Source organism: Polyodon spathula, chromosome 22 (genome assembly GCF_017654505.1).
Source record: "Polyodon spathula isolate WHYD16114869_AA chromosome 22, ASM1765450v1, whole genome shotgun sequence".
Taxonomy (NCBI): domain Eukaryota; kingdom Metazoa; phylum Chordata; class Actinopteri; order Acipenseriformes; family Polyodontidae; genus Polyodon; species Polyodon spathula.
In genome coordinates, this window is record NC_054555.1 from 14143733 (window position 1) to 14171328 (window position 27596).

The 27596-nt window shown below is 38.8% G+C and overlaps 1 protein-coding gene across 3 annotated transcripts in view; it reads right to left on the reverse strand.

The window, feature by feature from the left end:
* Positions 1 to 27596, reverse strand: part of LOC121296813 (ras-GEF domain-containing family member 1C-like) — an 85613-nt gene that overhangs the window by 49955 nt on the left and 8062 nt on the right. Inside the window, exons 2-5 of one of the 3 annotated variants that reach the window (XM_041222636.1) lie at positions 10370 to 10486; positions 3449 to 3631; positions 1881 to 2003; positions 1287 to 1424 (exon numbers count right to left, since the gene is read on the reverse strand). In XM_041222636.1, coding sequence (XP_041078570.1) covers positions 1287 to 1424; positions 1881 to 2003; positions 3449 to 3625 — 438 coding nt within the window. In that variant the 5' untranslated portion in view covers positions 3626 to 3631; positions 10370 to 10486. Of the gene's footprint in view, positions 1 to 1286; positions 1425 to 1880; positions 2004 to 3372; positions 3632 to 10369; positions 10487 to 27596 lie in introns of those variants that run through there. The other 2 variants (XM_041222635.1, XM_041222637.1) reach the window with 2 other exon arrangements.

Below are 27596 nucleotides of genomic sequence, written 5' to 3' on the forward strand. Positions count from 1 at the left end.
AACTGAAGTCGCGGTACAACTGCACGTGAATTAATAAAGTGCAATTCCCCGTGCTCACATATTACTTGCACGTGAAGTGCTGTGCAATCCTTGTGCCTAAATACAAATATACATTTTAAACACTCGTGTTACACAGACCCGTTTATATCCCGTACCAACATTATACACCAACATTTAACACACAACACGCAACATATAACAGAAAATACACACAGGGGCGGGCACTTTGTCACAGTATCTTACAAAAGCTAATAGCTGTGCAGCCCTGGACATATCAGTCAATTCACTGAGTTGGCAGCAAAAAAGTCTATGTTTTTTACTTTAATATAAAGCTGTTCATGAATGCGCCGTGCAACCAATCGTTTGAAAAGGGCTTGCGGAATCAGGTCCCAGCAAAATGGTTGCCAATTCAGCAACAGTGTGGGGCATACTGCCTTTTGTTATCCTTAAAGCCACCATGTAGGATGCACGGAGAGCTTTACTATTCACACTGCTTTCTTGAAAAATGACATCTTGTTGTATTTTCAGATTCGCCAACTTCTGAAAAAAATCTATTGGTTTGTCATTCAGGGAAGGATGCTTGGTTTCTAAATGATGGTTCATTTTTGAAGGCTTCACACTTTCATGAGCACGTGTTTCACCATAAAGAACACACTGCTGATTAGTCATGGATGTATTGTAATATATTTGTCAGCTTATTTCTGACTTTTTGCTTTTGAAACATGACTTCCATGCTCACATTCCTCACTTGCCATCTTAGCAGCAGGCTTTTCAAAAACGATAAATACATAATGTAGTGTACTGAAACTCATCCACAAAAACCTGTCTTTGTAAAATGGTCCACTTAGTTTATTACATTTTCATATGAGATTAACTCATATGAAAGCGTAATAGGGTGTGCTGTTTTTGTAAGTCAATGTGCATAAAGGTAATAGATTTAAAAAACAAACAAATAAATAAAGTTTATTCCACTAAATCCTTTGCGAGTCCCAGCTTGAGAACAGCTGGTTTAGATCATTATGACAGACACCAGTATACTGCATAACATATTTTATCCTTGTATTGAGAGATCTAGGATGGAATTACTTTTTCACAGTCAATGCTGCAGTGTGAATCTTGCTTTCATACAAATCTAATGACCAGCAAATCGTGCTGTTCTTTATTAACCTGTGGTACTAAGCAAATTGAATTCAGCTGTCAAATACAAGTTTAAACATACTTTCTTTTCTGTAGATTACACTTGTTCTATAAACAGGGTATGTTTCGCTTGTGGATGCTGTGTGTACCTCATCGCAGGGAGCGATCCTGTGGATCATTGCCTTCACGTGTGCCACCATCTTCTCCTCTCTGAAGTCATACGGGAATGTCTCCGCCCACTCCGTTAGAAGCTGCAGGATTTTGGGCCCAAATTTTCTGACTTTTGCCTAAAAACAAGAGAAAAAAATATTTACTAACAAGTTTTTGGATAACAGGGGAATACTCAATAGTATTGCAATACTAATAATTCTGAGTGCTTCTTGTTTCTGTTGCTCCACTACTGAGCTGTTTGATTTCTCACTAATGTCACCTGGCTTTGAGCTACTTTAATCTGTCTGGAATGAACAGTCTTCCTCAGTCTATTCAAATCATGTGTCTTTTCAACTTTGCTAGCGTAATCTACTTATACATAGACAGAGGGAGGAGTACTTGCCTGACAAGATGACCACAAACACCATACAACAGTAAATGAAAGATAAAAAAAAAAATCATATTTAAAGCTACATACTGGTTAATTGCATGCTCCGAGTTGTGTTTTGCTGAAGTTTGCACCGGTACAAAAATCATTTACACTCCTAAACAAACTAATCTAAAGAATATTTACAGGTACAAATGTGTCCCACCTTATCAAGTACAGGGTCGTCAAGGTTCTGCTGCTCGATGCACATGTGGCACAATCTGGAGAGCAGTTCATGAGGTTCAATGAAGAGTCTGGAGCTCAGAAGGAATGTAAATATGTAGGCTTTCTACAAGAGCAAAGAGAGCACGGGTCACAACTTCAATATTGATATAGCAGCCCAAACAAAGCGAGAGGCTATTAAAGGGAGCATTGATGCAGAGGTCAGAATTTAAAAAAAAAAAAAAAAAAAAGAATCCTGGCTCACAGTGGGAAGAATAACTGCATGCTTTAAAGATGAGGGAACATGAAGCCACTTTTCAGGAGACAAGGTTTGAGTGGCACACCAGGGAGTCTTGGGGTTTGATAGCACAGTTGTCTCAAACTAGAAAAAGTGGCTTTGTGTTCATTTAAAAAAAAATAAAGAGTCTTGTGTGTGCTCGTTATTGGGAAGTGACAGGTCATCAGCACTGTCTCTCTGGATATTGTAGAGCTAGAAATCAATTAACCAGCACAGCACTTAGAATATGTTTTTAAAGAAATTAATATTTCCTGTGGATAGGCTATTTCTCATATTTAGCTGTATTCAGCAATTCTTCACTGACAGAGACTCTCTCTTTTCTCTCCAATGTCTGAGGATAACTGATGTAAGAACTATCAGCAATATTTTAGTATTTAAAAAACATGTAAGGTTACTTTAAATAATTGTATAAAAGAGTAATGGAGTGACAGCAGTTTGTGCATTGAGCTGTGAAAATATGCAAATGTCAGAGAGCCATCAACAGCAGACACCATTGTAGCGGACCTTGTACTACCACTGCCACATACTGCTGGTGCCATTGCACTTTCAATAAAGATCACTAGGATGGCACTACACTGGTCTTGTGTTCCGAGTCCCTTTTTGTGGAGCAAGGCCTGGGTATTATTAACGTAAAGTGACATTGTAAAAAACTCAGAAAATGAGGAAGAAATGGCTGCATGTTAATAAGGCTATTGGGAATTTCCATTCAGTAAATTTGAATATCAGGTATGACAATTCCTGTTTGTTGAGCAATAAGAGACGACTTTCAGTGTTCATTTTTCATTTTCCACATTGAACTTTCAGCACTCTGTAACTGTACAGAAGCACTGTTCTCAATAATGAAAAGTATAAATTATTAATAAGCGTCAGTGTCCCAGGCACAACTATGCATATTTCATTTTAGTTTACTGGGCTGCTATTTTTTTTACTATACTACTGTGACTGCAGTTCTTAAATTTAATGCCATTTACTTCAATTTCACAGCAAACCTTGGTGTCAGTTTGCTTTCCAGTTACTTCCTATAAGTGACCTCTAACTGTGTAGGGACACAAGACTTGACCTCTCTGAGCTGACCTGCCCCTCTGAATACAACTTGAAGGAGTAGCACATTAGGTTATAAATGATCATTTGAGAACCCCAACCTTCTTAAATATGTAAAAAAAAAAAAAAAAAAAAAAAAAAAAAAAGGGCACTACACCTTGGAAACAAAGTAGCAGCTGTACTTGTTGGTGCTACTTGCAGTTCTTCTTCTAAGCTGCAGTCATCCCCCTTACCTCTGGGTAGTACTCTGTAGTGGGTACCAGGTGTTGTATTAAAGCGTCGAGGGATGCAGAGGTGAGGTTTCCATCCTGGAAGATCAGTCCTCCATGGTCACTTTCTTTAGGAGGTTGCAGAAGAGGGCTGAATCCACTGGGGGTAAACATACTGGTAGAACACAGCGTTTGGGGCATGCCGCCCTACAAGAGACAATATGAACGGGACAGGGTTAGTAATAATCCACATACCTGCTCTGCCAAGGTAACACCACATTAAACACAAGTAAAAAAGGCATCAAAAATGCCCATAAATACAGCAGATCTATAAATACTGGAATAGTTTGTTTCCATGCCAGTTTGTTGAGTCTCTTTCCATGCTTTTTCACCACAACACTTGGTTTTCATAAAATAGAACATTAGAATGTGAACAACAAAACTGTTTGTGCCCTGCTGTAGGAAGGGTTATTTTATTATGCTGGAAAAATAAATCAAAAACTATAAAAAAGAGGATGTGCTTGTTATTAAGAAGTGTGACATCCTCTGCACCGTCTCTCTGAATAACCTGGTAGAGCTAAAAATCAATTACCCAGCACAGCTCTCAAAATGTGCCACTTGTTTTGAATAAATTGAGATTCTCCCTTCCAGATGCGATTATTTCCTCATATTTAGCTGTATTAATAGAAAGATTGCTAAGCATTTTGCTCCAGTGGAAAGTCAGAGACATTTAAAAAAAAAAAAAAAAATACTGTTGTTTATATACAGAAGTGTTCAAGAGTTTGGAAACAACATATGATTTACAGCATTGCCCATTTCCTCACTCAGACACTTCACTTACTAAATATATTCGTATCCATGAATAGATAATTGTCTCCACTTTAAATATATGCTAAATATTTTAATGAGCAAGACATCTCACAAGTAGAATGCACCCTGGAATATTTTCCTTTTTCTAGGAAAGCAGCACAGCTGGGGATGGGGAGTTTGTTGCCGGTTATCTTCACTCAGACTACTTGCTCATTAAATATCTTGGTAACCCTGAATAGATAATGGTCTGTCTCATAGGTGCAGTCACACCCTAAAGGATTCATGTACTAACAATGCTAAATGACTTGGGGGAGCATTTGTTCTCTGTTTAATTTGTTTCTGAGTGGTGACTGCCAAGACTGGCACAATATTCAATGTAGGGTCATTCTACATTGGTAGTAAGTGGATCATATTTGGAGTACCTCAGAACTTGTGGGAGAGATTAAAATCCCTTGCATACTTCAAAGAGGGGACTATTTTCTATTCAGGGATACCAAGATATTTAATGTTGATGCTGAATCACTGTGATCCTTTAAGACCCCATTAGACTTGATTAAAGTCTTTATAATCTTAAAAGGAGTTAACAAAGTTAACATGAACCAATACTTTAAGCACAGCACAGAAACCAGGCCCAGAGAAACAGTTTGAAATTAAGTGGAGATAGTCTTAGGACAGAGGGTAGGAGACACTTCTTTATATAGAGTGGTGAGGGTGTGGAATGGGCTACCTTGCCATGTTGTTGATGCAGAACCGCTGGGATCCTTTAAGACCTGGCTTGACAAATTGCTTTGAGAACAACGAATCTACATACAGAGAACCGTTTACACAACTGTGATAAAAACCTTCACAGGACATTCCTTCGCACATGCTCTTGACAGTATAGGAGCTATTGGTTTGCTAAGGGCTGGGACTTACTAAGCCCCAAGTTGCCCTCTATTCCTCTCACCTGGGATAATGGTCCTGTGGTGCTTGATTAAACTCTGGGACACAGGACACATCTGCAGGCTTTGCCCCAGAGCTCAGAATGACATTTGATTGAGAATAGTACATCTATCAAGCTCAGGGGCAACGCAGGAGGGCCGTGAATCTGCTTTCCTACTAATTATTGAGCAGGAAGCTAGCCATTGTGCTGGAAAGCGATGATCTTTAAGATGCTTATGGTCTCCAACCCAGGCTTCGAAAGGGAGTAGGGAGAAGTACTTATTACAAAAACTTAAATTGGAAGAGATTAGCCTCTTCTGATATAAGGGGGTTCTTGTGTTAACTTTTGCAAGTGAAATATTGATGGGCAGTGTTATACAGTGCAGTGTGAGGGAGCTGTGATGAGACAAAGGGATTTTGGGTTGTAATTTCACCTCCCAACAGCAAATGTGTCAGCCCAATTTAAAGTACCCTTCACCAGGATCACGTAAGTGAGACAGAAGCCTCTATTGTAGGCAACGCCATCCTGATGACGGTGCAGCTACTCGGGTCAGAGGGGAATTATAAACACCTTTAAGTTAGCGATTGGTGTTTCCATGACTCCACAGGCGGGGACACAGGTACAAGTGGGATCAGGTTGTTGGTGCTTGGAACAGGAGATGACAGGAGGGTAAAATCCAGAATATAGAAGGTGAATAACTAGACTGTGCTTCTTTTAAATAATGTGTCTTTATTTTTTGTTTTCTCGATCCTCATGGATGTATAGACTTTTAAACGGCACGGAAAAGCAAGTCCTGGATTTTTGTTTGATTTTAGCCCTCACAATTTCCATCCCTCGCAGTTTTGTTTTGTTTTGATTAAAAATAAACCTTCTGCTGTTTACACCTGCAATGCAACTGTGTACACTGCTTCTTTATCGTGACCATCCTGTCATAGGAGCATTGTAGGTGTATGTTATACAGCACAGTGTAAGGGAGCATTGTTGGTGTATTTCACCTTACCTTACAACATTGAAATCATTCTCCAAGATGTTTAAACTGGAGCATTAGGTGACTAGTCTTTAATGAATGCCTCTAATCCTTACAGGGAAGTTGGGTTCTCCAGAAGTGACACTTCTTGAGATTTAAAACATACAAAAATATATAATATCTGAGCAGTGTGTGCCATTGCCAACTACATACCTACTATCCCTCTTTCAAAAGATATTGACACATGACAGAATGCATGTCAGTGATGTCATCTGCATATTAATCAGTTGTGTAAGAACAGACCATTTACAACAAAGTGTGTGCTATATTTTGCTATATGGTGTTTATTTATTTATTTATTTATTTTTCCCCCAGCCACTAATTATAGTGAAAGGGCTTTGTACCAAACCTGAAGCACATGCACCTGGGTCAATGACCTCGAACATCATAAACTGTCCTTACTGTTAGGCAAACAATCGTTTACAAAGTTAATATGTATCTTAACCTAAAGATTCATCTAGCTTGAGGGAATAATCCAGTCTAGGACAAATGTGAAGCAGTAGCATTATCTTTCTAATCCTCTACAAAACACAATTTAAAATGGCAGCAGAATTAACAAGTGGTTCTGCTATTTAATTATAACAGTTGGTACTCGGACCTCGGTCCTTATCTATACATCACCATAAAAGGGAAAGTGGTTTGTTTGAAGGTTTGCTTTCGTGTTTGGTGGTGCACGTACTGTACACCTGACTTCTGACATTTGTAAAGTTGTTTGGGTAATCTCACTTTATCCAGGCATTCAATCAAGTGTGGTAGTTAACAAGACTGTTTGTAACATAACCATGGTCTGACAATAAGAATGGGTGACAACTGTTTGAGCATTATATAATCAGGTCCTGTCCCATCCTAGTGCACAAAGCACGCTTTTCAGGAATGCTGCCATTGGATAAAATGTAAAAGCACTACACTGTGATCAGATACGTTTCTTAAAACAATCATTTTTTCTTATGTTTATATCGACACCAGGAGCCACAGATAGTATGTTTATCCCGGTTTGTGGAGCAGCAATATATTGTGTTATACTCTTTACTGTACTGTGTGTTGATTTACAAGCAATATACTTTGATCTTCCCACACGTTAATGCTTTGCCTTCTCAAAAGAAACCAACCCCCACCCTACGTCATGCCCCTTCTTGCTTACTAATTACCCCCACACATAAATTGCAGAAAACAAGTCCTGATAATGCATTTCTCTTGTTCTCCTAATCTAGCGTCTTTTCATCCTCACAGCAGGTGTGCTTTCTCATCTCTCCTTTTCACACAGGGATAGTGTTTACACAAAGGCTAGAAAAAACAGGCAGGTTTTAAGAGTGAATCAGCTCATTATATCAGTCAATAAAACAGGGGTGTACCGCAGGACCATGCAACAAGTGACAGGACACTGGCTTTCACTGCTCAAGCTCTCAAACAAGAACACAAACCTTAGCATTCTCTTCCACAGTCAGGAAGCAGAGCAATTCTTCTAAAGGAATACATTCCAAGCTTACAGTGCCACTTACAGTGTGCTTCCACTACACACATACATTGTTTAATTCCATCAAGCAAAGGCATCAACACAAACTAGCTAGGTTAGAGAATGCTTTGAAACACAAACTTCTTTCGAAAGCCAAACTACATTTGTTACTATATTCACTTACTAACAAAAATCCTTATAATTATATATTATCCTTATATATTTGACCATATTCAACCTCATTTCAGTTCAATTCTATATCTTCTTGCTTCACAAATTAGATGGTTTGCTGAAAAAACAATCCTTTAGGGGGGTTCCTGAATAGTGCATCCAGTAAAGGCACTCTGCCCAGAGTGCAGGATGCACCCTACAGCTTGAAGATCACCGGTTCAAATCCAGGCAATGCCACTGCCAGGCCAGGAGTTCCATGTGGCAGAGCACAATTGGCCAAACACTGCCTGGGTGGGGAGGGTTTAGGTCAGCTAGGGAGTCCTTGGCTCACCACATACCAGCAATCTGGCAGGGTGCATGGTTCTCTAACCCTGTAGTTCTGTAATGGCTTCACAACAGGCTTGCAGTGCAAAATAAAAGCAGATGGTTGACAGCACACATTTCAGAGGACAGAGTGCTCATCCTCATCTCCCCTGAGTTAGTGCGGTGTTGCCGGGTTGAATAACTGGGCATTCCAAATTGTGAGAAAATCAGGGAGAAAATAATTGGAGAGTCCAAATTAAAAAAAATAAATAAATAAAAAAGGAACAATCCTTTCTAAATGTTTACCATTGTAAAGCACAACAAAGTGTAATACATCACAATGAAAGAAAGTAAGGCATAGGTAAGCACTGTAAAGCACAGAAAGGTATGGTAAAGCATATTTAAAAACATAAACTATGGTAAATGTATAGTATAGGTATTGGAAAACTGCAAAATTTACCATTTTATAATGGAAATAGAAAACTGCTAGATTACACTATGGCAAAATTTACAACCTCAGTTTTTCACTTGATGCTTTTAATTCATTATGGGCAGCCATCCAAAAGAGTACAGGTTTAAAGAATATCAATTGCAGTAACATTATTGTGTATACAACACATGGGCAGAATTTACAAGCATGAGATGATATAGAAAATGCTGTGTACTTGCTACTATATAAACACTAAAGCTAACAACAATGACATCCATTAACGATGCTAGACATTTAGGTAGAACACTTTGAATGTGTTTAAATATATTACAGATCCCTATCACATTGTTAGTGGACTGCTTATTTTCTTTAATGAATTGCATGTTCAATTTAAATAAAAACTCATAGGCAATACAAGCCCTCTACAGTGGAGGATGCAGTGCACAGGTAGGAATGCTGGCACTTGATCAAAGTGATTGAAACTGCTGCCATCTGATGAGTGGGCTACACAAGGAAACAGCAGAGATAACAGCTGCAGCAAATGATGAATGATGAAAGATAAAACAGCAGGGGACTGCCAGCCTGGTGTTGGTGTCGTCAGCACATCATTGGATATGTGGGGCACTGACAAGTGGTTAACTTGGTGTGATAAATTAACCGGCTCATTTGCCATCTAAGCAGATTGACTATGAAATATTTAACTTTCAACACAGGAACACACTTTTACATTGTATCCAATGTGTGTGTATATATGTGTGTGTGTGTGCGTCCACGCGCTTGCGTGTATATATTGAATATTGTATTTAAGGGTTACAAATAGATAGACAGAACATGTATGATAGGCATGGGAAGCTCTTGTAGAAAGATATCCAGAGAGACCAAAGGCAAGCCAATGATTGAGCTAAAAGGAAACTATGATTTTGTCAACAAACACCAGTTTAAACTACAGTCTTTTAAACTAAGTATATAGTCTCAACTATAGTTGTTGAAAGGTGGTTTATATAAACAACTAGTTTCAAGCAGACAAACTTTTTGCTGGTTTTGGTAAGGGCAGTCAGACCTTTAAACATACATTAAATGGTAAAAACGGAACTTTAGCAAGTTGGGTCAGGATCCAAGTGGTTCTGCCTCAACAACATGGATGGGTAACCCATTCCATACCCTCACCTCTCTCTGTGTGAAGTGCCTCCTTTCCTCTGATCAGTCTATCATTTTCAACTGTGTCCATTAAATAGCAACTTGTAACTAGCCAAGCATTGGTGGGCTGTGTGGCCTCCTCTCAGCTACAGATTTTCTTTATGTTCTTATGCAGTGTTGCAGCTCCACAAAGCAGGAAGTCACCAGCAGTAGCATGGTGTATTGAGTTGCTTTTGACTTATGTTGTGATAATATGGTGACTTCTTTCTCTGAAAATCCCTCTTGTCGCTAGATTTTGCTGCAGTGAAAGTCGCTAGATTTGTCGCTAGTCACTTTGACAATGTTTTTATCGCTAGGGACACCCAAAAGTCGCTGGATCTAGCGACAAAATTGCTAAGTTGGCAACACTGTTGTTATGTTCCTTTGCAATTGAAAAGATTCGATTTATTTATCTGTTAGGTTCTTACCTCTGTAACATCACTCATAAAACAAATTCAATATTTTTGATAATAATATAAACATTGGTTATAGTCAATCATATTGAGTAGAGCACTGCTTGTTCTGTGGTAGATAGTGAAGGTTTTTAACTTGAAACTCTTCAATGGTGTTTCAGTTTGAAGAAGTCTATACAGATAACCAGTGATTAAAAAGTGAAGTCTTCCCTCTATACAGCAGAAATTGTGTGTAAGTACCTGTGGCAGGGTAGAACAGAGCCTGATTAATTTAGATGATGGTCACATCTATAAGAACCCACAGCTTTTGTTGTTCAAGGTGGGTGTTCAAGGAGGAGGAACGTGAGTGAGCGTGAGCTGAAAGAAATGAGAGAAAGTAAAATAGAAAGAAATCAATTGCTACAGACCAGCACAGTATTTGTTTAGTGTTTTGTGTTTGGGATTGTTTTGTTAAAGCTTTTATTTTTGGTTATGTTAGTTGTGTCTTCGTTAAACCTACTGATTTATTTTTGCTGCGATAAAAACCACACACCAGAGCCTTTCACCCACAAATACCTGTCTGCCTCTGTTTCAGCTTCCTGGTCTGAGTACATCATTACTCTGCCATTCTGTCACAGAACCATACAGAGGTTAGACAAAGAAATAGAAACACCTGCCAAACCACTTTCCATAAGGTGGACGGTCTCCGTGACAAGCGATAGGTTTGCAAGGCATTTCAATTGTTCTGGAGGGATACATGACCATTCCTCAATGATTGCCACCTCTTATTCCATCAGGGAATGTGACTCTGCAGCAATCTCTCTTCTCTAGAATGCAATCATATCTGAGCTTGTGAAACATCAGTGAATTCTGTAGCATCTGTGAAATGAGTGCTGACTGTACAAAAGTGTGACACATCCCCCGAATGAGCTGCTGATATTGTTTGTATATTATGTATGGTACATGAAAGCTAAAATTACTGCTGATCAAACCCCACATTTTTTACAAATTTGCTATTTTACAGTATGCAGGAACAGGCGCTTGTTAAATCTGCAGACTCTACTGAAATGACTAAAGACTCTGACGCAGCATACATCTGAGGACTGACTCGATAGTCACTTTGATTAATATGTTAAACTCTTCTGGGGATACAAATATAAGAAGCTACCTTTGTATCGTGTCATACAGCATTAGTTCTTGAGTTCATTGGCCAAGAGGCCAATGTGTAAATGACTGCAGGTGCTGATTCTATCAAATCTTGACACCTCAGGCAGGAAACGATCCCAGTGGATTCAAACCAGTGGAACGCATTTGCCTGGAAGCCAGCCGCCTCACCATACAAGAAGGGCACCTTGTTTGCAATCATTCCTGCTTACACTTAGAGATTCTTCTAAAAAGAGGATCAATTGGTAGAAAATGAAAGGAAAAGAGAAAAAATTAACTAAAAGGCAGCAGGAACAGCACAGTGCACACAGAATCAGATGTGTTAATCTTTTATAGCCAATTAAACCTGACTACAATCACAACTTGGTCTTGGTTGCAGTCCCTTAGAGGAATTCAAGCGCTTAAAATGTTTTGTTGGTACATTTCTTTAAGCACTTAACTATGTGTTACACAACATTACAAGTGCTGTGCTTTAAATCCTAACAAGTGCTAATAACCAGTAGCTGAGACATCCTGCTAAAGGAACTACTAAAGAATCTCCTTTCAATGTAGTCTTCACTGATGCAAAGCATTTCCTAGCTTAGCTGTAGGCCGGTTTACAGATTTATACTGCAGAATACATTTATAATTGTAATAAAAAGAAAAAAATAGATAATATCAAGAGGTCAAATGTAGCCCCATTTTGGAGGAATCATTTGCGTGTGCTGTTTCTCCCAGGATTACTGGCGTTTATAGGGCTTGTCCAGCAGCCATCTTAAGTAGGTCTTGAGCATGTATGGGGTTCCTTTTAAAAATCTGGTGCGAGTCATACCTTTGAATCATGCCATTGTAGTTAATATAAACCAATTGCAATTGTTGTCGCATCCCTAATAATATGAACTTTACTAAATTATAAAAGGCTGATACTCTGTTAAGTACATTATGTTTGTTTTCTCTTCCTGTTTTTTTGTTTGCTGCTTCCTATTGATAGTTACTATTCTGGTAATTTTGCTAAAACTTTTGGTGATTTTAATGTAATTTTTCATGTAATATTTCATAGTAATGATGGGGGACTTAAGTAGCGACTTCTTGTCGAGTAAATATGAAACTTATTAATGGATACTGTATATTATGTATATATTAATATACACTTTTCTTTACTGCTTAAGGATGCATTTGTTTTGTATCCAGGAGTTTACAGTTCAATATAACCATTTTTTAAAAGTTGTTTAACACATGTAATACAGCAGATGAACCTCCTACATCTTTTGTGTAAACAGGCAGATCATATATTTTTCCAACAAAAAAGCACACTTTTTTGAGTGTTATCCAGAGACTATTATATTAAATGTGTTTAATTTGAATGTTGGATGACACTGTGCTGTACAGGCATAATAGTACACATGCTTGAATCTTTCCAAGCCTCAGAGTATCTGCGATCCCCTACTGTCAGCATTAACCAGAATAAAGAATGTTATCTAATGGTGCTGTTCCAGGACCAATTATTTTCTTCCTTAGCAATTCACTGTATTAAAAGCCTTCTGAAAAGCTGTATTTTTGTTGGGCTAATTCCACTGCACTAAAGAAAAACAAACACAGTCCTGCATTGAAGTATTCTAATGAGTTTCTATATGAAAAGCTAGACAGGATCATTTCAGTGGCCCCTTACCAGCAGTGCTGCTGGCTTTACTTTCAGATCTTACATTGCACAATAGATGTATTCAATTCAGAGTGGAGCCAGCTCAATAGTCAAGAAGAACCAACGCTTTTTGCATTCATTTGATACCTTTCTGGATGGCGCCAGCAAAAAAAAAAAAAAAAGAATCCCATTGTAGCAATAAAATGTGTTCATTGCAAAAATCAGGCCAACATTAATGTAATAGCTGATTCTCTTCACTCTCAAGGTATTAGTTGCTACTATGCAGTTACGTTTATTAATTTACTAACGTTTACTTTTAATGGTGCTAGAAGTGTGCTAAACTTAACAATACTACACAATGAATGAATCAGGGAGTAGACCCAAACCAAAAGCTGGAATAAGGTCAGTAGACCTTCGTATGCATTGTTACTTAAACCAAACATATTTTGAATAGTTGTGGGCGCTGGATCCCAGCAGTGCTAAGAGAGCGTTTTAACCTCATCTCAGACAGGGTTCAATATCTGTAATGACAGTGTATCACAAAATCAATTTAACTTCAGCAATCACTGCAGCCAATCTTGGAGATCTGAGTCACAACAGCAATGCACCGGGGTGCAGCTGGATGTGAACTGGACACCATGCACGGCACAAAGAAGCATCTTAACCACTAAGCGTTCATCCTTCTGGAGCTTTATTTTATTTATTTATTTAGTTTAAATTTGGAATCGCTAATTATTTTTTCTCATTTTCTCCACAATTTAGAAAGCCCAATTATTTTTTATTTCAACCCAGCTCACCGCTGCCACCCCCGTGCTGACTCTGGAGAGACAGAGACGGACACATGCGTCCTCACTCTGCAAGCTTGCAATGCAGCCACCTCAGAACTTCAGCATCAGAGGACCACGCAGCTCTGGGCATCTTACAGGCTACAGGGGTCATTTGCACATGGTGAGCCAAGGACACCCTGTCTGACCTAAGCCCCCTCCACCGCCCCCTGTGAACTCCTGTCTATGGACGGCAGTGGAATAGCCTGGACTTGAACCAGCCACCTCCTGGTTATAGGGCGGCTCCTGCACTCCAAGCCCCTTCTTCTAGTGTTTGTAACATCTCATCTAAAGGGTCAGAACAAGCATTTTAACTTTATGTTTGAAGATTCTCATTAGCAATTCTCCAAGTTCATTATTGCTTTGTTGTTGATCTTGTTGTTATGAGATTTTTCACACTTTTCACTTTGACTTACTTGTCCTGCCACAACAATAATAAGTACCTCTTCCTGTGTTATGGGTATAAGGACGCCATCTGAGCCTTACACTTACCATCTATGCTGCAAACAGGAAGCTGTGGGGTTCAGTTAAATGTAACACACTTATTGGCATCATGGGAGTCGAGACTTGTAAGAATGGTGTTATGCTGATTAAAGCTAATAAAATAACGACATCCTTAAAGGTAATCTATATAGACAGTATTATCAACAGTTTCATAGAAACCAGATTTAATTAAAAAAAAGTTCTCACCATTTTCTCACAATATTTTGGTAGTACCTTTTGGGTAATTTAGGTTTCCATATAGTTTTCTTTTAGGAGAGAAATTCTCCTTCCAAATTTAAATAATCTAATAATATTAAGGGTTATAGTTAAATGTTTTTGTTTTTGTTGGCCTTGTGCAACACTGAAACATTGAATAAATGGTGTCACATAAAAAAAAAAATCCTGAATGAAGCGGTCGCTAAACCCGTCGTACTGTATGCTGATTTTTTCTTATTTGGTCAAAGAAGCTTCCAGGCTACTTCCAGCAGTTGATAAATAATTGCTTGGTAGTTGTACGAGGTTATGTAACAAACAGGATCTTCACTATTGATCTGTCATGAACATAATGTACGGCTTTACAACTTTACAAAATAAAAACGTAGTTTTTCGCCAATTTGTGTGGCTTTTTAGCATGAGAAGGTGATTTACTGACCCTTTTAAGACATAGCACGTTTTGGTAAGGAATATGTATGATGAGTGAGTGCTACCTCACACTCAGGAAAGATAATTTGGAGCATCTAAACTGCATGGAAATCATGAAATTCTGTACCGTAATCCAGGTGCTAAATATTCTCAAATGAAGCATAAAATATTGTATCCCAGGTCCAGCACTATAACTGCTTTAAGCATCCAGTTGAATTGCTGATGTTAACTGCTTGAATGTGACAAGAATGAATTATGGCTTAAAACTTTAAAGAAATAAATTAAGAAAGAATGCAAGTCATGCAAAAGGTGCTCACATAGCTTCAACACATGTAATGCCTTAAAAGACTATGTTGAAAATATCAGTTCAGTGGGTGTCCTTTTTAATTGTGCTACCCCAACTCGAGTGACGGTCTGCTTTCTTACAAGGAGCATAGAAGCTGCTAACTACAGACACCAAGGAATTAGTGTAAATATCAGTTTGCATAAATGATTCCAATCATGAATTCTAATGGAAATAAACAGGCAGTTAGGTCTGCTCCTTTGATCCTGGGGTCCCCTGTGGGGATAGATTCATTAAAGCACAAACAGCTCCTGGACTAGCAGAGCCCGGAGCCCACTGCAGCTCCAAGCACTTTCTGTCTCAGTAACAACATCATCTTCTTTATGATTACATAAGAGAATTTTTACTGTTAAAGAAAGCAGCAACTCTTGAGTATTTTAGAAGTGGTAGATGAGCTGCTTACAGATATTCTGTCGCATAGGCTGCATAGGCCTAAGGCCGGCCCTGTATACAAGCGCCCTTTCTCTCTGCTGTACATATGTTTCTTTTGTTAAAAAGTGAGGGGGCATGGCCATCCCACTTTTAAAAGTGGGGGGCCATGGCCCATCTGCCCCCCCTGGCTGCGGAGCCCCAAGGTTCCACCAGAGTGCACACTTACACACTTTTAAGAACTATAGTTCTGTCATGAAAAAGGAATGTAATATTCATCCACATCCTTATCTTTTTTAATCAGCATATAAAAGGGTGTTTTTTACAAGACCAATTCCAATAACCAATTCAATACTTCAGCTAAATAACAATGTTAGGAATCAAGGTTATAAATTAGAATTGAAACTAAGCAATACCATTAAATTCATTTTTAAGTTAACTTAAACTAAACATTTAGCTGCAACAGCTAATAAAGCCTAAAATGTATTATATCATATCGTAAATGACAACAGAGGCATTTTGAATAGGCAGCCTTACTGGTTACAGATAATTCGTTGTACTTTTAAGAATTAATGTTGAAACAATTCATATAATAAAGCAACATTGAACACTGTTCTAGAAGATATACACAGAGCAAGCCTTAGAGCTCAGACATATGTTGGTGTTCATGCTCGCACAGGCAGCTTGCTTGTAATTTGACCATATTGAGCTACGTGAGCAGGAAGTCCAGGATTCCATTTGCAAACAGCTTTTATACTCCAGGAGTTTATTTCTCACTCATACAACAGGGCATTACTGACGCTAACATTCGTAGGATTTTCTGGCTAGATATTACCAGTTGAACAAAACCATTTGAAAACAGCTGTCTGGATATGGTTCTGGGATCAATCAGCTGTTATGAACTGGATGAGTTGAGTGGCTACATCTCGTTTGGAACATAACATGATTAGGTTGAATTATGTTGAATTGTCAAATTGAACACAGCTGTGGGAAAGATGGAGAACCATGTAGATGAACCTCCAAATAAAGTCAGAGAATATCCTAATTATCTTTCAGCCCAGGCTTCCAGAAGTGAAATGCGGGATAGTGAATTTGCCCTTCTGCACCACCTAACACCCAGAACCTCTCCTAAAGTATTAACAGTGCAGTCTCCTTCCTGTCATGCTAGATCAGGGGTGTCAAACTCAAGGCCCGCAAGCCGAATACGACCCTTGGAAGTACTTTATCCGGCCCCCCGCAAAGTTAATTCATTACAGTGTAATTTGGCCTGGCCCAGTTTGAGTCTATTAGGTTATTATACCGAAGAACTCCAAATCCCATCAGCCATCAGAGAAGTAGCAGGAAGCTCAGAGCTAAAGACAGTCAATCATATCTCATGCTTGGTGCTTAAGGCGTGTTTTCCGTTAGACACTGTAGGCTACTGGCCGTCAAAAATGCCAATATAACTCTCAAAATGTCCAAGAAAAGAAAGATAGATAAGGAATCCAGATTGTTTCAGGAAAGGTGAGAGTTTGAATATTTATTTGTAGAGCAGCAAAAAACCCCCATTTGCTTGGTATGTACGGGAAGTATTGCAGTGATGAAATAATTCAATTTAAGGCACCACTATGAAACGAAACAAAGAAAAATATGGCAAGTTTGAAGGAAAGCAAAAGGCAAGAAAAGCTGACTGGGCTTGTTGCTATGGTGTTCATAAAACTACACGAGGTGAATTGTCCAATGACACCACTGTATTCTACACCAGGGAGCGCTGTGTGGGAAGGTGCTGAAAATGTATCACATAATGGTCACGGTTGTGAAAACGCTAAATTTCATCAGGGAGAAAGGTTTGAATCGCCAGCAATTCCAAAAGTTAAAAAAGCTTAATGCTCAATATGGTGATTTGCTGCACCACACTGAAGTGCGCTGGTTTAGCCGCGGTGCAGTACTTACAAGGTTCTTTGAATTGCGTCAAGAAATAGACATTTTCATGCAATAAAGGGAAAGAAATTAGACAGTTTTCAGATGCAATGTGTGATTTGGGATTTCTCTGTGGTATAACCGAACAGCTCAACAATTTAAATGTAAAACTGCAATGCTGCAAAAAGTCACAACTGAAATGTATGACGGTGTTAAGGCACTTCGGCTAAAGTTACATGTGTGGGAAAAACACATGCAGCAAGGAAACCTTTCCCATTTCCTAACGTGACAAGATGTACTTTTACTTTTCCTGGTAGTGCGTTTGCTGCACAGTTGTTCAGATTTTCGCAAGTAGCAGTTTCAGTTCCAGCTTTTTTAAAACCCATTTGATGTAGATTTAGAAACTGCACCAGAAGACATCCAGATGGAATTGACTGAATTGCAGTGCTATATCGCACTGAAGGCTAAGTTTGATTCTGTCTTGGCTGAGCAGTTTTACCCGTTCCTTCCAGCCACATTCCCACAGCTACGCATTCAGGCTGCACGCTTCATGTCAATGTTTGGCAGTACGTACTTCTGTGAACAGCTATTTTCACTGATGAAGATTAATAAATCCGCTCAAAGATCTCACCTGAATGACAAGCATCTACACTCCGTGCTAAAGATCGTTTCAGCACAAAACATGAATCTCGATATTGACAAGCTTGTCTCATGAAAAATGTGCCAGATTTGTTCAGTAAATGAGAACGGACAGGGCAGCAACTAGGTAAGATAGATAACATGTGTTTTAAATTAATAAGTCATATATAACATACATGTGTACGTATTAAAAACTGTGAATTAAACATGTGTTTTCTATTCCATTACAGTATTGTAAAACTACCTGGCTGCTGTATCATATGACAAGCTCTGTATGATGAGTCATTGGTTTTTGTCATACAAAGAAGGTCACCTCTTGGTATGAAGGACAGACCAGGTGTCATGGTTTTCGTTGGAGCTGAAGCTGAACCCTTTGGCCTTGCCTGACCGTTTAGGAAGCCACACAGTACCCTTATATTTAACAGTAAACTGTAGTAAGCCAAAGCTAGACTATAGTAAAACCTCAATTTCCATACTGATTGGGACCACAAGACATTAGGATAATCAAATTCCAATTTTGATTACTACATCTTTCCTAGATATAATAAAACCCCTTTACCTGTAAATACATACTGTAACATAAGGTCAATTGTTCTGTAAATATCATTGAGGGCGGAATAGTGTATCACCTATGACAGCAGGGCAGAAGAGCACGGTACACAACCAGGCAGGTTACTAAGGGCTGTTCAGATAACAGAATAAACACATCCTGTCCAATAGCACAAAGGGTTATTAGAAGCAACCTAATTGTTGATACCAGTTGTTGATACCTGCTAACAAAATCTCTTATCACAAACAGAGCATTTCATATGAATGATCATACCATTGCAATTATAATAATTTGTGGCAGGGCAGATCCCTTCCTGAAAAAAATGTGTGGGTGTTTGGCAGGGGTAGGGTTAATGTCTGTCCCTGCCAGAGGAATGTTTGTGTGGCTGTGTTTTCACAGTCACAGGTGTAATTATTTATTTCAATTGATTTAATTGAATTAGTGTCACCAGCCTGGAATTCACAGGCAGTTATTTAAACAGGACAACAAGTTTGTTCTAGGCAGTCTCCAGTCTGTGTGAAGAGAGAGGTTGTCACTCTGAAGAGACCTGTGCGGTTTTCAAAAAAAAAAAAAAAAGGAAAAAAAACGGGGGGGAGATTAGAGGCTAAAACTTTTTGTTTATGTTTTACATTATTGTTATTGTTTAATCTGTAAATGGCTTGGCCATCTGATGTGTTAGTTAGGGATTGAAAAAAGGTGTAGTTAGTACTCCACGTGTGAGTTAGATTTTTGTTTTGTTTTCATTTATTTTATTTTTGTAAATAATAAAATCACACATAAGTGCTTAAAACTTAAATTCTTGTGTTGGGGTCTGCTTAAAAGGGGTTACGAACCTTAAAACAAGTAGAATCTTTTACATATGGCAGCAGCGGTAAAAGCCCTATGGACCCAGTACAGTTTTAAAAAATATGGAAATAGAAGACCTCCTGCTGCACTAAAGGAGAGCAACAGGTGACTGAGTCAAGAGTCGGGGTTGCCAGAACCACAGCCTTTGGAACTTGAGTTAGTGTTGGCGAGAATAGTGTGGCCTGCACCAAAGCAAGAAGTGCCGCTGCAGCAGCAAGAGGTGCCGTCAAAGGAGCAAGAGTCGTCTGTGCAGGAAGAGGAGTTACGGGCCACAGAGAAGGTGAAAAAACTAAGTGTAAAACTAAATTGCCAAAACGGTTTAATAGATCAATTAAAAAATATATTCAGCGAAAAAAGGCACTTTATAGAGCGTTAAAAAAGGACCAAAAACAAAGTACACAGAAAGAGTACGTGGAACAGCAAACGGAAGTCAAAAAGGAAGTTAGAAAGGCCAAGACAGAAATAGAAATGAACATTGCTAAGGGGGCTAAAATCAATTCCAAAATGTCTATCCTATATTACAACAGCAAGAGAACATTCAAAGAGGAGGTTAAATGTATAATACAAATGGAAAAATCATAGATGAAGAAAAAAAATAGCAAATATATTAAATGATTACTTTTCACAAGTTTTTACAAAGGAGGATACAGACAATATGCCCCACATGTCAACCCGTTTCTATCCAGTTTTAAATAACTTTAGCATAACTGAGGCAGAAGTGTTAAAGGGACTAGGAGCTCTTAAAATAAACAAATCCCCTGGGCCAGATGAGATCCTCCCAATAGTATTCAACGAAATGAAAGAAGTTATTTACAAACCGCTAACCAAGATCACGCAACAGTCTCTTCACACAGGGGTTGTACCGACAGACTGGAAAATTGCAAACGTAATACCGATCCACAAAAATGGAAACAAAACTGAACCAGGTAACTACAGACCAGTAAGCCTGACTTCTATTAAATGCAAACTTATGGAAACTATAATAAGATCCAAAATGGAAAATTACCTTTATGGTAACAGTATCCTGGGAGACAGTCAACATGGTTTTAGGAAAGGGAGATCGTTTCTAACTAACTTGCTTGATTTTTTTGAGGATGCAACATCGATAATGGATAATTGCAAAACATATGACATGGTTTATTTGGATTTTCAGAAAGCTTCTGACAAAGTCCCGCACAAAAGATTAATTCTCATACTGAACGCAGTAGGGATTCAAGGCATGTACATGGATTAGGGAGTGGTTAACATGTAGAAAACAGAAAGTACTGATTAGAGGAAAAACCTCAGAATGGAGTGTGGTAACCAGTGGTGTACCACAGGGATCAGTATTAGGTTCTCTGCTATTCCTAATCTACATTAATGATTTAGATTCTGGTATAGTAAGCAAACTTATTAAATTCGCAGATGACACAAAAATAGGAGGAGTGGCAAACACTGTTGCAGCAGCAAAGGTCATTCAAAATGATCTAGACAAGATTCAAAACTGGGCAGACACATGGCAAAAGACATTTAACAGAGAAAAGTGCAAGGTACTGCACGCAGGAAATAAAAATGTGCATTATAAATATCATATGGGAGATACTGAAAATAAAGAAGGACTAAGAAAGGACTAAAGAAGGAAAAAGACCTAGGAGTTTTTGTTGACTCAGAAATGTCTTCATCTAGACAGTATATAAAAAAGGCCAACAAAATGTTCGGAATCATTGTGAAAAGTGTTGAATTTAAATCAAGGGAAGTAATGTTAAAACTGTACAATTCATTAGTAAGACCTCATCCTGAATATTGTGTTCAGTTCTGGTCACCTCGCTACAAAAAGGATATTGCTGCTCTAGAAAGAGTGCAAAGAAGAGCGACCAGAATTATTCTGGGTTTAAAAGGCATGTCATATGCAGACAGGCTAAAAGAATTGAATCTATTCAGTCTTGAACAAAGAAGACTACACGGTGACCTAATTCAAGCATTCAAAATTCTAAAAGGTATTGACAATGTCGACCCAAGGGACTTTTTCAGCCTGAAAAAAGAAACAAGGACCAGGGGTCACAAATGGAGATTAGACAAAGGGGCATTCAGAACAGAAAATAGGAGACACTTTTTTACACAGAGAATTGTGAGGGTCTGGAATCAACTCCCCAGTAATGCTGTTGATGCTGACACCCTGGGATCCTTCAAGAAGCTGCTTGATGAGATTTTGGGATCAATAAGCTACTAACAACCAAACGAACAAGATAGGTCGAATGGCCTCCTCTCGTTTGTAAACTTTCTTATGTTCTTATGTTCTAAGGGGGAGGAGGTGAGGAGCACACATCCACCACCACAGCACACCAGTCTGGCACTGGTGGGTGCGGTCGTTCACCCTGCGCTTTTAGACACCCTGCCGTGGTGTCCAGATCTCCTGTTGTTGGGCTGAGATCCCAGGTCAATACACCACAAGACAGAGTTGTTCACCTGGTCTCCTACTGCACTCCCCCTGAAACCCCAGATGTCACTGGCATTTCCCATGCCTTATGCCATCAACACTGAGCCAATAGGAAATCCACATTACTTAGCAGAGGAAAAGAACTGGAGGATCAGCTCTTGCTCCAATGCGTGCAATGCTGCAGTGAAGTTACGTCTTGAAGTTATCTTGGTTGGTCCCCACCAGTACTGTCTCATTTTATCTTGGTGAAATCTGCGTCAAATATAAATGAAGTAAATGACAGCTACCCTCAGGTAACACAATTTATTTTGGCACTCCTAGCTTTATAGCACGTTTTTAAAAGTAACAACAAATAACAGCCTTATAAAGTTTACTGCAGTAAATCTGCACAGTAATTTTGCACTTTTCCCATTGTTATACTATGCATTGTTTATGCTTTACCATACCTCTCTGTGCTTTACAATGTTTACCTATGTTTTATTACACTTTGCTATGCTTTAACTATGACACACTTAGGTAAAAAAAAAAATGTTGGCAAGTTATTCATTGTTACCAATATATAATTTCTTGCAGTAATCACAGTTTTTGTTATTTGGTATTTTGTATAAGCCGCCATCAGATTGTAATCATAGCTTCATTCACTTACTCATGATACAACCTGCAGCAACAGGTGGTTATACCTGCAACCAGCAAGCTCTACTTGAAATGAGTAGAAAAACTGGATATGTTTTTCCAGAAACTGGCGCTTTATATTAAAGCTGTCATTGTCAACATGGTCTTAATTAGCTGACTGACCTTTTTAACATGTAGCTATTTCTCATTTGCTGCCACAACAGATATTTCTGAAGTGCACCTGATGTAATTAAATGGCTCTTGACGTCTCCCTTCTCTTGTTAGAGATGTCAGATGGAACAGCCAAGCATAAGCAATTTAAATTCTAATATGACAAGTTAGGATGGCAACATATTATTATTAGGCCGGGGCACTGCGCAATAATTTTTTGTCCAATTAGTCTGATCACCAGCTAAATATATGTATTTTGGTGACATCGGTTTTTCATTTAGACTCAATACCAATATCCTGCCGCCTGCTAAAGGCCAAAAAACATAAATCACGAGTATATATTCGTATTCCAACATTGATAAACGCACAATTAAATATTTATATCTGGAGCTATTAATGATGCTAAATCCATTGGTCACCTTAGATTTATGATTTGAGCCGATATACTGATCCTACTGTCCCCTAGTGGACTAAAACCCTAAAATCCATACGTTTCTTGATCTGATTGTTGGAATGTAGAACAAAATGGAAGAAAAAATACACTGGTGTCATAACATTTTCATTTTCTTCCATATGCATCAAGCTGCTAATCTCACCGTATGCAAGCAATTGTTAACGAGCACAAATCAAACTACTATTCCATCAATATTTGGATCAAAGTTGCAGTTCGGCACCAGAACATTTTGTTATTGCCTTCATCAATACATCACGGCTGAAGAGAACTTTTCACCTTCGACCTTCTTTGTTCTTAACCATACTAGCCTCTGTTAAGTTTGGAGCAATTGTTGAGTGAAGATATCTAAATTCTTGAAGGATCTGTTGATCGGTTAAGGTATCTAAGATGTGCACATTTTCTGCAGTCACTGGTGTACCATGCTTTCCACATTCAATAGATCTCTTGGAAATTAACTGACTTATTTTTTTAAAATTTTGCCTTGTGCCTAACATCTGAAGCAGCTTGTTTCATTGTTTCCACCGTGGAATTGAATTCTTCTAAGCTTTTGCTTTTTTTTTTACCTTTTCTTCTTTTGGGAAAGAAAGAAACTTTCTTTCTTTTTTCTTTACTTAATAGGTCCTTCCATGAATCCTGACTGAAAATATCATTGTGTTCAATGATGTTTCAACAGGAGCTTTTCCTCCTGACACCTGGATCCTATTGTCTAATCTTGCAATCTTTGATTCGCACCCTAAATTGGTAAAAGGAGCATACTTCATTTTATTGAGTGTTTCTTCTGAGATAGCTGAATCACTTGAGAAAAATTCCATGGACTGAAGCAGAGTAGAGATCCTCTCTCTGATCCTTTGAGCACAACGTTTTCTGAGTTGCTGCTTACCATCACTCACGTCTTGTGGGAATGTCATTTTAGTGTGTTCTCATTGATCTGCTCATCACATAACGTACATACAGGATTAACTCCTTCCTTCACATCAATACCAAGGATTTAGCAAGGGAGTGACAAGAAGCTCTTGAAAGTAGGAAACTACTTTTCAGCACCAGATAACTCATAGAGATGTGACACATGAGTAAACACAAGCATAAAGTGTATTACTCAGAATAGCAAGCTCTTAATTCATGAACTCTTGGAGGATTTATGAAAACTCCAAGATCTGCTCAGCTGTGTGGCCCCACCTTCCAAAACGGTTTGAAGAAAAGCCTCTCCAGTTCGATTTTTTCTCAGGGTATTGTTTGGCCAACCATTTGATGAAATGTGTGTGTTAGCTATACAGTGCCTATAGTAAGTATTCACCCCCCTTGGACATTTTCACAGTTTATTGTGTTACAACCTGAACTCTTGATGCATTTAAATGGGATTTATTTTCCTTTGATTTACACAACCTACTCAACACTTTGAAGAGGCAAGAGAATTTTTATTGTGAAACAAGAGTTAATGAAAAAAAAAGGAAATGTCTTGGTTAGATAAGTATTCACCCCCCTGAGTCAATACTTGGTACAACCACCTTTGGCAGCAATTACAGCTGTGTGTCTTTTGGGGCAAATCTCTACCAGGTTTGCACATCTGGACTGTGCAATATTTGCTTTCTTCTGTGCAAAATTGTTCAAACTCAGTCAAGTTGGATGGGGATTGTTGGTGGACAGCAAGTCTTCTATACAGACCAGATTTGTGGAGTACCTCAGCTATTGTTGACAAATGGACAGTTTCTCCCATCTCAGCCATGGAACACTGTAGGTCATTCAGAGTTGTCATTGGCTTCTCTGACCAATGCCCTTCTTACCCGGCTGCTCAGTTTGGGAGGACGACGTGCTCTAAGCAGATTCTGGGTGTTGCTGTATATCTTCCAGTTCTTAATGATCGACTTGACTGTGCTCCAAGGAATATTCAATGCCTTTGAAATCTTTTTATACCTCTCCCCTAATCTGTGCCTTTCCACAATTTTATCCCAGAGTTGTTTTGAAAGTTCCTTGGTCTTCATGGTAGTATCTTTGCTTTGAATGCACCACCCAACTGTGGGACCATACAGAGACTGGTGTATTTAATCTGAAATCATGTGACCAACTCTTGTTGCACACAGATGGACTCCATTGAACTTACTGTGTGATTTCTGAAGGCAACTGGTTGTACCTGAGCTTATTTAGGAGTGTCACAGCAAAGGGGGTGAAAACTTATCTAATGAAGACTTTTCAGGTTTTTTTTTTTTTTTTTTTTTTTTTTTTTTTTTATAGGGCTGGGGGGGATTGTTAGCCCTACAAAATAACTCTGCTGTTCCCCCAGGTCTACCTTTTTAGACGGGCTGAGTGTGCGGAAGCGCTGGTCCGGGATTGAGAACGGCCGGGAGAAAGCAACCCAAGAGAAACCAGAAGTAATAAAAAAAAGAGACATAGCGGTAGAGGGGAAACCTTGGGCAGAACCCCCAAAGTATTGCGCACAGCAGGCTGAGGGAGCCGTGAGTGTAGGTCGTTGACCCGGGTCGAGCGGGTAGCTGCCAAGTACAGCACCTTCTATTTGTAGTTTTATTACTGTGTTTTATTTTCCCTTTTTCTTTCGCCTTTTGTTTTCATTATTATTTTGAGCACCTGTGAGTGCATCCACAGTTGAATTATTTACCAGCATTGGTATTCCCATGATCCTGTCTATCATCGTTGATAGTACTGCCACAGACAACAGCGCCCTCTGCGGGATAAAACAAATCATCGACCAAAGAAACTATTAATAAAACTGGGCACCTGTGCGGTGTTTCAAGTACACCTTTCTGTCTCCCGTGTGTCAGTGAATTACCCACCACCCATCCACAGTCACATTTTCACTTTAGGTTGACCTTTGCCAGATCACAGCTCTAAGGGGAAATAAAAAATAAAATAAAAAAATATATATTATTTCTGTGGGCCCGAAAACCCCCAGGTGAATTTTTCTAGCAAAATCTGAGACAGTCGTCCAAAGGATCTGGTTGAGTTAGTATGGATGTGGTTTCTTCAGGGTCAATTGGACTATAAAGGTAACCCAACAGTTTTTTTCAAACTTTTCTGCGAACATCAGCAGTTGGTGAAATAACAAAACAACCTCCCTTTATATATGCAGCTGGATTTGTTCAACTGTATTTGAATAGTAACATGTGGCTACTACATTATCTTATAACTGTGGGCTATATTTAGCTGTCTGCCTGTCAAACTTGATAACAACAGTTACAGTACAACAACTCTGGGACTGTAATCAGTTATTGCAAAATGATCACTTATTTATTGTACGTGGTACAGATGTTTATTTAAAAAATAAACGCAAATAAATGCAATGGTGTGAGAGAAAAAACAAACTACTAAATAGGGTAAATTGGAGTTTGATTTATGATAATTGAAATTATTTTATTATTATTAGCCGGTCATTTATAACTGAGACTGCTAACCCTTCCAGTACAGGCAATATCTTGACACAATATGTCAGAGTAGGTAGGTAAATAACTTGCCGTAACTGTCTTTGCAAAGCTTTGTCATGCACCAAACAACAGGCTTAATTAGCCCACCCAAAACACAGACCAGAACAAACAGTACATTGTCCTTTGTAACAAAATGGACTGCCAACAAGATCTGTTTCAATTTTTTCACAGCAGAGTGCACAGGCTGAATTTTAAAATAATGCAGTAAGTAGTGTTACATTGAACAGGGCTGTCAGACAGCAGCTTTAAACTCTAAATGTCCAGCACTGTGCTTTTCATTGAATGAATAGAAGCAGCAACCCTAGTGCAGTTTCCAATCGCTGAATGTGACAGGTCAGCAAGTGCAATGCTGTTCTAGAACAGTAACGATGTGACATATAATCACATTTAACAGGTGCTTAGGATCTCAGCAGCCAAGCCTCTGGCAAATTAAGTTTGAGTCTGGAATAAGGAAATTATTTTTGAAGCTCTGCAAAGATAGTGTGATTTTTCCTCTCCTGGGTGAAAACTGTATGGTAGGTTACCACTCATCCTAATATAAACTACTCGCCTTTCTAGCTAGGGGGAGAGAACTGATTAAAGAAAATATCTGATTACATTTATGCTGGTTCGCCTGTATTGTTATGATACAACTGCACATTAGGCAGAAAAGCAAAAAAGACAGATAAAATAGATGACAGATATGTGTAGGCGGAAGGTTGCAGCTAAGGCAATTTCTTTCATGAGTCAAACATCTAAAATCAACAGACTGATCCAAAATAAATAATTAAAATGAAGGAGTGCATTCAAAGCAAAGATACTACCATGAAGACCAAGGAGGAACTCTGGGATACAGTTGTGCAAAGGCACAGATCAGGGGAGAGGTATAAAAACATTTCAAAGGCATTGAATATCCCTTGGACCAAAGTCATGTTGATCATTAAGAAGTGGAAGGTATACGGCACCACCCAGAATCTGCTTGAAGCAGGCCGTCCTCCCAAACTGAGCAGCCGGGTAAGTAGGGCATTGGTCAGAGAAGCCACCA